The following is a 14,105-nucleotide window of genomic DNA, read 5'->3' on the forward strand; positions in this document are numbered from 1 at the left end:
ATTTCCCATTTTTTGTGTTCGCAAGAATCAATGCTAAACCCCAAGTCCACCGATTGCATTCGACCTTGCTCGCAAGGCACTATGTATAGGAGCAAAAGCTTTAAGTACTTGAATTTTTGTCAACTTTAATTGTGTGAGCATATATTGTAATCTTAAATAAAAGACACTATGTAAATTGGTTTAAGTAATAAAAATACATGTTTTGTGAAATCTGAGCACAATTGATGTGGGTACTCTTCATTGCTGCCATAGTGGTGGATCCAGTAGGTCTACAATTGGATGCACCATTATGCCAAAAAAATTTTATACCTACATCCATTGATATAGCAGTCAAAATACCTATCGAAAAAAGCGTCGAAACATTCATCAATATTTTGTAATACAATCATCGTTGATAACGTTTACTTTTGACGTCTTTTGTAACGCTTTTTTGGATAGATTTTTGGACAATTTTTTTGACAAATATTTCGATGATTCTATACCAATGGTTATTTGCATGTGCATTTTGACGTTTTCGGGTTTTTTTTTCCTGTTCATTTCTGTCAAAAAAGACATCGAAATTCGGCCCGCCTGTAATAGTGATTGCCTTGAATGATACCCCCTTGGAAGGGCACGACCAAAAGAAGTTGGAGATTTCCAAGTGGTCCTTATAATAAGAAAAGTGCTTACTCACAATTGCTTCAAATTGAAATTTAGACCTTTTTCATATAAAGCTTTGAGCAGGAAATGCCGCATCGCGGTGAGTTTGATCAATACATATGCCAAAGGGGAAGACCACGGAAGGTGGCCACTTGGACGCGGAAGAAGCCGCGAGATTTGAGGAAGAAGCAAGGCAAGAAAGAGAGACAGGGCTTGATACCGAAGTAACAGCGTGGATTCGACGTGAACGGCACAACACACGTCTCGAGTCAAGAGCACTTGATACTCAACAATACCAAATGGATGACCCAAGGGATCCAGGCCCGAGTTGGCAAGATCACCAAGACGATAGACTGAATCGGCTGGAAGACATATTGGCCTCCTTAGTCGAACAACTACACAAGAAGGATGGCAGCCGATCTTCGCCAAGACAAATGAGGTCGAGGTCCCCTCCCAGATGTCACCACAGGAGATGGAACGACAGGGGGGACTCAGAGTCATCACATGAGGGGTACGGAAAGTACAAACCGTTACCCCCGGAGAAGTATACTCGGCAAAGAGATTCACTGGTGGTGACAAGGTGGATTCGAGAGACAGAGGATTATCTCACCTTGAACAAAGTGGCTCATAAACACTGGATCCGTGTGGCGTCGCGCGACTGCCATCAGGGGATGCATACATATGGTTTTTGGCAGGTGAGGCAAAAAGGCTGTGGACAAGATGGGGTGACTTTACCAAGGACATGGTCGAGTATTTTGTACCACGGAATGAAGTTTTCAGGGTACGCGATGAATGGCGTAACCTCAAACATGCAGATGGAAAACTGCGGGAATATATCAACAAATATAGGCAACTTATGCTGCAGATCATAGATATGCATTCTCCAGATAGATTACATGGGTTCCTGTTTGGATTGCGTGACTGGACCCATAGAGAGATCGAGAAGCAGGAGCCTAAAAATTATGAGGCGGCACTCACAATGGCGGAACGGCTATCTGACACTGAGAGCAGGAAGTGGCAAAGCAAAAATAGTGCAACAGGAACAGGAGGATGGAATGGTGCCAAGCCTGAGAACAAGAATGATAACTCTTCTAATGAAACTCGAGGAGAGACCTCTGGGACAAGTAAAAGCAAGGCAAGGTCGAGTGGACCTTTCATACCCCGAACCTATGGGAGTACCTTGAGGTGGAGTAATGTGGCCTAGCCCGACCTCTCCTACCTTCATTTAGATACAAGACGGCTTGTCCAGGCAAGGGATCCTGCGCCTCGGATACCCATAAGTCTTTTCTCTCATCACTCTTGTGATCCCCATTGTAATCCCGTCGCGTGTCGCCATTGAATTAATACAAGTTTTTGGGTAGGCGCCATTTGGGTGATACCGTTTTCTACTACAGCTTGTATGTTTTTTGTCATATCTCCTTCATACGGTGTCCGTTTTCGAAGTTCTAGTACTCAAAACGACTGGCTCGTCGTCCTCTTCGACACGAGCTACAGGTCTTTGTGTGCAACATTCAGCATGTATTCTCTGTTTTCAGTTTTGTACTGGATTTTCCTAGTCCCGAGCGGGAACTCGGACCCAGAACACGACCAGAGATCACCAAGTTTCTGTCTCTCTACTCGTCATCCTTCTTTGTCTGCATATTTCATGAGGCTCGTTTTATTGTGTTCAATTGTTTCATGACAATCACACACGTTATGACCCCACAAAACCAAGAATCGTTTCCAATAAATAGATAAGGAAATGCAAAGTGGAGTGCTCTCCTTATGGTTCCATAACATTCATTAACACTAAAAGTCATCTGTCATCGTAGCCAGGTCAAATGATGTCGAGAGCTTCCAAGATCACAGGCACTCCATATCTAGGCCTCACTGTAAGGGCTGTTAATGGGGCGTGCTTGTAGTTTGGCGACAGGCGGAAGCGGAAGCGCTTGAGAATGGTGGCCATCACAACCTTGGCCTCCATCAAGGCGAAGTTCTGCCCAATGCAGGTGCGCGGCCCGAAAGCGAAGGGGAGATAGGCGCAGGGATGCTTGCAAGCCCTGGTGGCGCCCTCGCTGAAACGCTCCGGCCGGAACTCATCGGCATCATCGCCCCACAGCGCCTTGTCCCGGTGCAAAAGCAGCACCGGAATGGCAAACGACATGCCTTGGGGCACGGGCAGGCCATTGAGGCTGGCGAGCTGCAAGCTCACGCGCTCGCGCGAGGCCGCAACGCGGGGGCCCAGCTCGGGGACGGGCGGGTAGAGGCGCAGGGACTCGTGCAAAATCATGCCCAGCTGCACGAAAATCACGACACAGTTAACACGTCGAGCAAAAATTTGAAAAAAGGATCACAGCAGCTAGGATTTTTCTTACGATTTTGAGCTTGGCCAGATCTTCGGCGTTTGGCGGCTTGCCACCGCCCAGCTGCTCTAGCACTTCCACGCGCGCTCGCTCCTGCCACTCCATGTAGTGGCCCAGTAGCACCATCGTCCACGCCAGCAGGTGAGAAGTAGTCTCGTGGCCTGCAAAGAAGAAGGTCTTGCACTCGTCCACCACCTGCGTGGTGGTGAGCCGCATTCTTCTGGCATCGATCTGCTCCTCGCTGGCCAAAATGAGCCCCAGCAAATCCTCACCGTAGAAGTTGTTGAGCCCGCCCTTGGCGGACCACAACGCTCGCCTGGCCTCCACGATCTGTCGGAGGTCCCTCTCTATGCTCCTCTCCAGCCTCCAGCACTGCAGATTCGTCGGCGTGGGAATGTACCTGCAACGGCGGAAGCTCGCCATTAGAGATGAATTTACCTGGGAAGGCTCGCGGCGCCATTGCCGGTCTGTTGAGCGCGGAAAGCTGCAGCTTGCCATTAGCGATGAATTGAGCTGGGAACCTACTTGTAGCCTGGAACCGTCGTATTGGCCACCACGTCCTTCACAGTTAGCTGCACCAGCTGCACCTGCTTCTCGAACACGGCCTTGCCCTCCTCGTAGCTGCTTCCAAACGACGTCCGGGCAATTATGTCCGCCATGGTATCCTTGATGTCGTGGGCGACGTCCACCTCTGCCTGCCCCTTCTCCTCTCTCACAATCCTCTCCCAAGAACGCGTCATCTCCATGGCGCTTGCGGACATCGCCTCGACCATCCCCTGCCAATATCATCATTTTAACGCACTTAATTCCATCATTCCTCAGCAATACAGCTCTAATTGTTCCCAAAACGCACTTCTATGGAAAACAAAACCTTGAGCTTTTCAGGGAAGAAGGCATGGCGAAGAATGCTCCGCTGGTTGTGCCAATCCTCGCCCTCCGAAGTGAGCAAACCAACGCCAAGTAGTCTGCTAAGGAACTTAAGTGTGAATTTTGATCTCTTATAATCCTTGAATCGGCTCGATAGGATTTGTTTAATGTCGTCCGGATTAGAGAGCACGAGTCTGGGCTGGGTTCCCCACCAATACACGAAAGGCAAACCTAGCGTAAAACAAGCAGCTAAGCCGTCAAAAAATCAAATATCAGCTTAAGCCAAAGGGCACAAAGCAAGCAGCGATGTAAGGTACCGATTTGGGAGGAGACGTGTGTGTAGAAGGGTAGAACGAGGGGAGCGATGTCATGGTTGGATGGGGAGTCGAGGATAAGGGAGGAGGCTTGGTCGCGGAGGCGCTTGAGCTGGGGGACACTGCCCACGAGCGGGCGGAAGGGGAGGACGGCGAGGCGGCCGCCTCGGAGCCTCCGCGAGAGGGCGGAGGGGTCCCAGAAGAAGTGCTTGAAGAGGGAGAGGAGGAGGGAGGAGACGCTCAAAGCGCACAGCGTCCACGAAATCGAAGCGGAGTTGAGATCCATGCTGCCTTTGTGTTGCGTTCATCGAATGCGACGAGGTTTTATACCGACTCCTCACCTCAATTGACCAACAACCTACCCGCGCTTCACATGCTACCCACCACGAGTTATTTAGAAATTCACGTAATTTTGTATCTAGATAATGTTTTGATGGCAAACAAAGGAAATTATACATTGTCCTTTTAGAATTTTTTGTGGAATATAACAACCTTTCGAAATCTTAATCGGTCCATGTATTCTCCTAGTCCTGAGTCCTTTCCAAGCCCTCTCGCTTGTTTGCCAATAACACGCCCATGAAAATCATCCTCAAACACCACCAGCTATAAAAGGATGCTGTATGCAATGTGCCACATAAGATAATAAAACAAATGCATTGAGTTATACAACACGATTAATGATTATTATTATAAACATACCTTCTAATTTTCATTCATTAACAAGTAATTCATATGTCCATATGTTGATCATTGCATTGGTCTCCTCGAAGAGTCTATGCATAATACTATCGCATAACCTTGTGCATAAGAGTTTATACATAATCTTATGCATAAGAGTGTCAGAGATTATGCATAATCTTATGCATAAGAGTATATGAGCTTATGCATAGAGCCTATGGATAAGAGTATAAGAGTTTATGCATAGATTCTATGCATAGTCTTTTCTATAGTCTTATGTGTTGGGGTGTAAAGGCCCTATGTAACATTTGTAGTTTGTATACAATGTGAAACCGGTTCGTTGAACCGGTTCTACCCTAACTCTAACACATGAATAAAACTCATGGGTTGTGGTGTGCCCATCATCCATTCTTCACACCCACACATTGTTGACTCTCATCTCCTACTCTCCCGTCCACTCTCCACTCGCGACATCAACTGGTGTCAGAGCTAGCGGTTGCCGACGGTGAAGAGGCCTTCTTCATGAGTGTTGTGGGCTGATTTTCAGCCGCCGTGATTTGAGGAGGATATTCAGCGGAGCTTTGCTTCTCCATTGCACTTGGTTTTGTGCTTCATTGGAGTGCACACAGTAGAGATTTCAACAGGTTTTGTTGCGGCAGTGTGTGGTTTTTTTTGTGGACAGCCTATTGGGGCTGATTCGGAGCTATTTTGCAGGAGATTTTTGGAGCTTTTGTGTGCTCCTTGGTTGCCCCTCGATTTCCCTCTCATTGCTCCCTTTGTGGTTGAGATTGGAGGGCATTTGGCAACATATCTACATTGCAGCAGGTACTTCTTGCAGTATGTTTCGAGGGCATGTTTAGCAAGATTTTTGGAGCCCAGATCTGCCCATTATTTGCTTGCAGGATTGCCCACACTTTGTGTGTTGATTCTCAGACCATAGCAAGAGTACAGGAAAAAGAAAGTGTATGTGCAGGAGCTACGATTCAGCACGTTTTTAGTCCTTATTAGCAAATTTTTCAGAATTCTGTCCACGTAGAGTTACTGGAAACGTCGTTCTGCACATTTTTGTTTCTCACGCGCATCTGCAAGTTCTGAACAGTTTGGGAGATATTTCAAAATTACAGATCTGCAAATTTTCGCTCACAAGTCAAATCCTCACAGGATGCATGCTTTTGGGGATGTAATTGAATGCCATGTATGTGCGCGGTTATGATGCAATTGATGTATGTATGCCATTTGTGATGTCCTTGCGGTAGTGCAAGTGTTGATAAGCTCTTGGTTTGCATCACGTTCTTGCAGAGAACACTGATTAGCATGTATGGTATATGTGGTGCACTTGTTTAGATATGACAAGTGCGTATTGAGCTTTATGTGTGGCATACTCTCTTGGATGCATATGCATTTAGGAGGAAGCTATTGGATGCCATACATGCCTCACATGTTCAGAAATTGAGCTCTAATCAAGGGGCTTTTGAAGACAGAGGTGTTATTGTGCATTGGACAAACTGCAGCAGGAAGTACATGCCATAAATCCTCGTCAAAAGTGTTCAAATCAAGGGGCTTTTGCCTATTTGCAGTTCTGAATTGTTTGCCACAGTTTGGGGGACTGTTACATGCCTTTTGGTCACTAATTGAGCACTTTAAGTTGGGGAAATCGTGCCATTTTCTGAGTAAAACAGACATTTACTGTTTCTGAACAGTTTTGGTGGAGCTTTCCTACTGCTGTACCGCATTTCGAGTGCTATAAGTGTCATTAAAGTTTGCTGTACCGTTTTTGCAGCAAGTGGGAGGTGTTGTTTATCTGGGAGTGTTTTCGCGCTTTGGAGATACTTTGCTGAGCACTTCTAAGTGCTTTGCAGGGAGTCATACACTTTATTTCTTGGTTCTATTTGCTGATATGGCTTCACCAGGAGAGAGCTCATCTTTGCTCCACATTCGGAAGCTTGAGGGGTGCTAAGAACTACGACATCTGGAGGACCCAGGTGTACAATGTTTTGTTGCAGAAGAGTCAGCATCTCCCTAAGGGAAAAGGGTGTCAAGCCCTCTGCCATTAGTGATGAGCAGTGGCTCAACGGTGATGAGCTTACGCGTTCCACACTCATGCTATCAGTTGTGGATTCTCTTCTTCCTGGGATACAAGATATGCCCAATGCATGGGCAATGTAGCAGCGGTTAGAGAACACTTACTCTCAAAAGAGTGCCACAGGCAAGGTTTATTGGCTCAAGAAGCTTAGAAGCCTCGAGATGAAAGAGGGAACATCAGTCAGTGCACACATAAATGAGTTTAAAAGCATCTTCAGCCAAGTGCTTGCACAAGGGCTGAAACTAGATGAGGAGGTACAGGCTGTAATTCTCTTAGGTTCATTGCCAGAATCTTGGGACACTTTCAGGACAGCCACAAGCAACTCCAATCCTCTCTTAAATGTGGCAGATGTGGAGGGTGCCATCCTGCAGGAAGATATGAATCGAAAGAACAACTCAAATGGGAAAGGGAATGCATTGCAAGCACGTGGCCGAACCAAGAATAGAGGCAAGAGTCAGGACAGAAATGGTAGGATCAAGTCCCGCTCCAAAAAGGATGTTGAATGCAATCATTGTGGCAAAAAGGGACATCTTAAAAAACAATGTTGGAAGTTGAAAGCAGAAAAGAAAGAGGGCAAGCAAAAGGCAGATGCAAGTGATGATTCGAAGGCCATTGTGCCTCATTCTAAAAAGTCTTGTGTCAAGATAGAGGAGCTGAATTATGTGTCTGATGGCAGCCACTGCTCTTCAGATCTTCTTTTTACCTCTACTATCAGTGCACACTCTCTACATGCGGGATGTCTCTCAGATCTTAACACATGGCTGATTGATTCAGGGGCTTCTTTCCATGTTACTCCTTTTAAGGACAGCTTCAGCAAGTACCGTGTTCGGAAGCCTCAATATGTGTATTTGGGAGATAATCATGCATGCCTCATAGAGGGAATGGGTGATGTTAAATTGCAACTCTGTGATGGTTCAGCTTTCATGCTTCATGATGTTCGCTACGTCCCTGAACTTAAGAAGAATCTCATTAGTACGGGACAGCTTGATGATATGGGATATCACACCACCTTTGGTGCTCAGAAGTGGAAGATAGTAAAGGGCTCCATGGTTGTTGCTAGGGGTCCTAAGATGGACACTCTCTATCCATTAGTTGCTGGAAAAATTGTTGTATCTAGTAATGCTTCTGTTGCCGAGCTGCCAAAGGTTTCATTGTGGCATAGCCAGCTTGGACACATGAGTGTCAAAGGAATGGAAGAGTTGTCTCGTCTTGGTTACATCCCGTCTCTTAAATTTTCAGATTTGAAAAATTGTGAGCACTGCATTTATGGTAAACAGAATATGTGTCCTCATAAGAGGGGTTTGGGTAAGAAAAGCTCACAGTTAGAGCTTGTGCATACAGACACATGTGAAATGCCAAATCTATCACTTGGGGGAGCAAAGTATTTTGTTATATTCATTGATGATGCCACACGTAAAGTGTGGGCCAGTCCTCTTCGTTCAAAGAGTGATACCTTCACGAAATTTAAGAAGTGGCTTGCCTTGGTTGAGAACCAAACGGGTAAGACACTCAAATGCCTGCATTCTGACAATGGAGGGGAGTACGTGTCGAAGGAGTTTGATGCATTTTGTGACTCCAAGGGTATTAAAAGAGAGATCACTGCTCCTTATAACCCACCTCAAAATGGAACTGCAGAGCGTATGAATCGAACCATTCAGGAAAAGGTTCGGTCAATGTTGTCACATGCTGCACTATCCCATGGATTTTGGGCAGAGGCCATGCAAACGGCCATTCACCTCATCAACAGATCGCCTAATATAATAAGGTGCCAGAAGAGATATGGAGTGGAAAGCCTCCTTCTTATAAGCATCTGCGAGTCTTTGGTTGCATAGCGTACGTACATATCCGCAAGGATTTGCGCAACAAACTCGAGCCTAAGTCTCATAAGTGTGTATTCCTAGGATATGGTGATGATGGGGAGATGGGATATAGACTTTGGGATCCCGCACAAAGGAAAGTCATACGCAGCAATGATGTGATCTTTGATGAAAATAACATGCACAAACAGCCCATGAATGCTCCAGAAGGCAGAAGGGTTGTATATGATGAAGATGCACATCCTGGACAGCAAAATGAGAGGGCTGTACCGCAGCAAGAACAGCCCCAAAATCAGGAAATCATACTGCAAATGATGGTCTTGATGACCAGCAGGAAGAGGGAAACGATTTCCCAAATGTTATGCCACTGCTTGAGGAGCTTCCTGACATTATCTTACAACCGTACCTTGAAGGACACATGCCAAATGATGATGATATGCAGGCTGAACAGCCAGCAGGAGGTCAAGAACATAGGGTTCGGAGGTCCACTAGGATCACAAGACCACCTGATAGGTTTGTCCCAGGGGCTGATTATGTCATGCTTACGGATAGTGGTGAACCTACATGCTTCAAGGAAGCAATGCAGAGGCATGATAAGCTCAAGTGGGAGCTTGCCATGAAGTCAGAGATGGATTCTCTGAAGAAAAATGGAACTTGGGATTTGGTGCCAATGCCTAATGGTAAAAAAGTATTGCCATGCAAATGGGTTTACAGGCTCAAAGAGATACCAAATGCTAGGCCGAGATATAAAGCCAGACTGGTTGCCAAAGGCTTTAAGCAGGAATATGGTGTTGACTTTGATGAGATCTTTTCTCCTGTGGTTAAGATGACTACCTTGAGGACTGTCTTAGCCTTGGTTGCACATGAGAACATGGAATTGGTCCAGATGGACGTGAAGACTGCTTTTCTTCACGGTGATCTCCATGAGGAGATATACATGCAGCAGCCTGAGGGTTTTGCAGTAAAGGGGAAAGAGGATCTTGTGTGTAAGCTCAAGAAGAGCCTTTATGGTTTGAAACAGGCACCAAGGGAATGGTATCATAAATTTGATGCTTTCATGAAATCCCAAGGCTTCAGGCGAAGTGACACAGATCACTGCTTGTACACCAAGAGGGTATCAGATGGTAGTTTGCTAATTCTCATTTTATATGTTGATGATATGCTTATTGTTGCCGGTAAATCTCTCAAGGAGATGGATGTCTTAAAAAAGGTTTTGCATCAGACCTTCGACATGAAGGATTTGGGACATGCCAGCCACATTTTAGGTATGTGTATTACTCGGGACAGAAATCAGCATTTGCTTTATTTGTCTCAAGAGGAATACATTGGCAAGGTCTTACATAGGTTTCATATGGAGGGGGGAAAGACTATTTCTACTCCGTTGCCTCCACACGTGAAACTCAGTGCTAAGGACAGCCCGCAGAGTGATTCTGAGAGGGCAGAGATGGCCAAGATACCTTATGCTTCAGCTTGCGGTAGTCTCATGTATGCCATGGTTGCTACACGGCCCGACATTGCCTTTGCAGTGGGAGTCATTAGCAGATATATGGCAAACCCTGGGAAGAAACATTGGGATGCAGTGAAAGGTGTCATGAGATACCTGAAGGGTACGAAGGAGATGTGCATTTGCTTTGGTAAGCATGATGCCATTGTTCATGGGTACACAGACTCAGACTATGCAGGTCATCCAGATAACCGGAAGTCTACTACCGGTTATGTTTTCACGTTTACAGGTGGTGCAATTTCATGGATATCTCGTGCACAGGGATGCATTGCCTTGTCTACTACACTGAGGCAGAGTATGTTGCAGCTGCTGAGGCTTGCAAGGAGGCCTTATGGCTTGCTCGGCTTGTGGGCAGATTTGGGATTCCCTGGTGATGTTCCGTTCTTGCATTGTGACAGTCAGAGTGCCATCCAACTGGCACGAAATCCTGTTTTCCATGCAAAGACGAAGCATATTGATGTGAAGTACCACTTTATCTGTGAGGTGATTGATAACAAGTTGCTTCAGCTTGTCAAGATTTACACGGATGATAATCCTGCAGATCTTCTGAGACGAAGAGTTTACATGCCGAGCGGTTTGCACACTGCAGATCACTCATGGGTGTTGGATGAGGCCATTTACAGATTTGTGTTGGTCTTGTATATCATTGTATACTTACTGTATTTTTTTTTCTCACTCTCCTACGGGCATATTGCCTTTAAGTGGGAGGTTGTTGGGGTGTAAAGGCCCTATGTAACATTTGTAGTTTGTATACAATGTGAAACCCCGGTTCGTTGAACCGGTTCCACCCTAACTCTAACACATGAATAAAACTCATGGGTTGTGGTGTGCCCATCATCCATTCTTCACACCCACACATTGTTGACTCTCGTCTCCTACTCTCCCGTGCACTCTCCACTCGCGACATCATTATGCGTAAGAGTCTTACATAGAAGACTCTATGCATAACTCTTTTTCATAGTCTTATACTACGAATCTATAATTTTATATCAATGATTTCTAAAATGTAACCATGTATGCATGTATTACTTATGTATCCTCTTATGTATTTTGTTTTTCTAGGTTTTTATGATCGTCCTCGAGCTCTCTTCATTTGCAATAAGAGATCTCCACCACCATGCTCTTTGCTATTGCACCCTAGGGTGCTTGGGAAAACTTTTTTTCAAAACACTTTTTTTTCAGATATATGGAATCACCTCCTAGCCATAGTCTAGTAATCCATGGGATTACATGCAAGATGAGATCTAAGACTTATTTTGGATGCTCTCACCTAAGCACAAAATGTAGAGTTGTCAATAGGGGGTGCACATTTAAGCCATAATGGAGCACATACTATAATGGTTATTTATATAAGCGCACTCTAGCCCATTTACACACCACATGTACCTTATAATCTATTGCACACTCTCACTAGTTGCAAGAAAAAAAAATTGCACACTTTCCTAGACATGGGAGTGTGATTCCATGTGGCAACATACAAACAAATTGCTTCAAGTATGACCCTAAAATTTATTCCTGACTCAACCATGGGCATTTAAGTGGAGTGGTTAGGCTATTTGCTTAGCTTGGGTTTGAGGCCTTCTTGCTACACCCTGAATTACTACAGAAATTCTCAATTTTAGTATTAGAACTATCATCACAAAACAATTCTCGCACACTTTAGGCATAGTGTAGATCAATATTTGTGCAATGTGCTATCCACCACTAAATGCATCTTCACACAAGTAGCAAAATGGTCATCTTCTTTGCCTAGTCATAGAAATATTATTTCATAAAGTTGTTTGTTGTGGACATATCATGTGGACTGGATCAAGCACATTGCTGACCCTAATAAGCTTCAAAATTAAAACCATGCGCAATCAAAGGTGCTACATGGTCCATAACCATGGACTGTTTTGAAAATGTGAAGTGTTATTAGTTAAAATTATTAACATTTGTCAATCCTAGGATCCTCCCCTCATCATGAATGAACAACTCTACATGGGCATTCAAGAGAGGTTGCTTTTTTTAAAGGCTTGTTTCATAGGCTTTAAGGTGTTTTACATGGCATTATTTCTTGTAAAAAATAAACTAAATTATTTGTTTTTGGTGATTTTGATGAGCCAATCAGATGGAATTAAGACAAAATGATGCTTTTGGAAAAGCAGTGTGGATCTTTGGCCAAGGCCTCGGAGTGTTTGCACTAGAAGTAATTATTACCTAGCCTATACTACATATGGATTGACATGCGAGATTAGGGATCCTAGTGATTATGGAAAAAGGGAGCTTCTCAAATTTAGAAGACCAAGGGTTCCTCCAATTTTGTAGTTGCAGAGCCATATGCAAAAAGGTCAAGGCTTCATGCACCTGAGGATGGTATTCTACAGAATCAGTAAAATCATATCTCTATAATAATGTACTCTTTCAAATCGCTTCTAAAGGCTGAAATGTTAATCAAGGATCTATTGGTATCCAAATCTTTCCATGTCTTTGTTTTGTGCCTCACCATTTTGCATGCTTAAGACTTGTATTAGATCTCCTCCATATATCTTTCTTTCTTTCTTTATTCAATAGTCTCACTGCTTGACTAATTTTGGATACTTTGAATTGCTCCTTCTTTTTCACTCAGTGTACAAGTTTCCTGTATGTCCACTAATGTAGTTCCTCTAAACTATTAGCTTTTTCTCTTCCTCCACCATGTCTTGTATGTTTGAAACATCCAAGCATTGATAATGTGTTTTCTCCATTCCTTGGGTTGACCATATTGATAAACTACCATATTGCTTTGCAAATCAAAGACTATGATTGTAGACAATGTGTTGCAAAATGAAAAATATGTATAGCTTATCATATTGCTTGACGTACATTTTAAAAACAAGTTAAATGCATAATCAATCTGATATTATGTAGTGAATGATGTGTTGATCCATCCATGCATCAATCATGGATGTGTTAATCCATCCATGCATCAATCATGGATGTCTTGAACTCATTTAGCGTTGTTTGAAAGGTCTCATGGTTCTTCATCCACACTTTCTTGTCACAAAATTTAAACATAATGTCTAAACATGCCCACCCGTTGGATTTACGTGTTCTTGCTTGACCATTTTCTGCATGGTCTACTACTACATTGTGAACACACTTCCATTGTGGGTATTTTATGGTTTACAATATCGGAGTCTTCTTCTTCTACGACCAAGCTTTAACACCTCCAATGGAAGGTTATCCTCTGGTGTTTGTGGAGATAAAAACATTATTTCTTTTAACACCTACAATGGAAGGTTTCTTAGGTACATCCTCCCTATCCTTAGACTTTTTTTCATCTTGTTCAATCTTTACATGTCCGACATGAAAACCAATGTCTGATAGAACTTTCTCTAATGCTTTTTGATTCAACCTTTGCAAAATATTTATACAAAAACAAGATTTTTTCAATGATTCTACAGAGAGCATGCATTATACAAATGTGGACTCTCGACAATGGAATATCGAGAACTTGCTTGAAGTTTGGGTCTTTCAAGTGCCTATTTGGTTCCTTCTTCTAATACCTTTTATTTAACACTTTTTCACTACACCTACAATATATTTTTGAATTGGCACCCTTTGACACATTGTACATACATTTCAAAGTTTTGAGATCACCTCCCATATTCCACTCCACCTTATATTTTCCCAAGCCTTCCACATTCAAGATTTTGTCATTTCTCGTTGATGATCTTGGGTATAGATGTCTTATGAAAGACCCAATCTAGAATATCAAAATCCTCTGAGTCCACCTACAACACATAAAAAAAACATCAGTATGCCACATGTAGTGCTTGCATTAGCTAATTCATTTACACAAACTGATCTCTAATAAATTTTACCTCTAAGGATCCCAAA

At 43.8% G+C, this 14,105-nt stretch overlaps 1 protein-coding gene across 1 annotated transcript; it reads right to left on the bottom strand.

The window, feature by feature from the left end:
• Window positions 1-2,448: 2,448 nt before the first annotated feature.
• LOC147632429 (cytochrome P450 709B2-like) lies at window positions 2,449-4,453 on the bottom strand. Its single transcript, XM_086806859.1, has 5 exons — window positions 4,166-4,453; window positions 3,853-4,079; window positions 3,507-3,757; window positions 2,994-3,381; window positions 2,449-2,914 (listed from the first exon to the last, which is right to left on the bottom strand). Exons 1-5 carry the CDS (start codon window positions 4,446-4,448, stop codon window positions 2,456-2,458), a joined length of 1,608 nt encoding a protein of 535 aa, XP_086662985.1. The 5' UTR covers window positions 4,449-4,453; the 3' UTR covers window positions 2,449-2,455.
• Window positions 4,454-14,105: the final 9,652 nt, after the last annotated feature.

This window comes from Cibotium barometz, chromosome 13, assembly GCF_041138505.1.
Source record: "Cibotium barometz isolate CiBa-2024 chromosome 13, ASM4113850v1, whole genome shotgun sequence".
Taxonomy (NCBI): domain Eukaryota; kingdom Viridiplantae; phylum Streptophyta; class Polypodiopsida; order Cyatheales; family Cibotiaceae; genus Cibotium; species Cibotium barometz.

Excerpts from the sequence above, each read along its gene's own strand:
- LOC147632429 (XM_086806859.1), bottom strand. The coding sequence starts at position 4,448 with ATGGATCTCAACTCCGCTTCGATTTCGTGGACGCTGTGCGCTTTGAGC. Across the intron at positions 4,080-4,165 it reads ACACGTCTCCTCCCAAATCG|GTTTGCCTTTCGTGTATTGG; the intron begins GTACCTTACATC and ends GTTTTACGCTAG. Across the intron at positions 2,915-2,993 it reads ATCTGGCCAAGCTCAAAATC|CTGGGCATGATTTTGCACGA; the intron begins GTAAGAAAAATC and ends ATTTTCGTGCAG.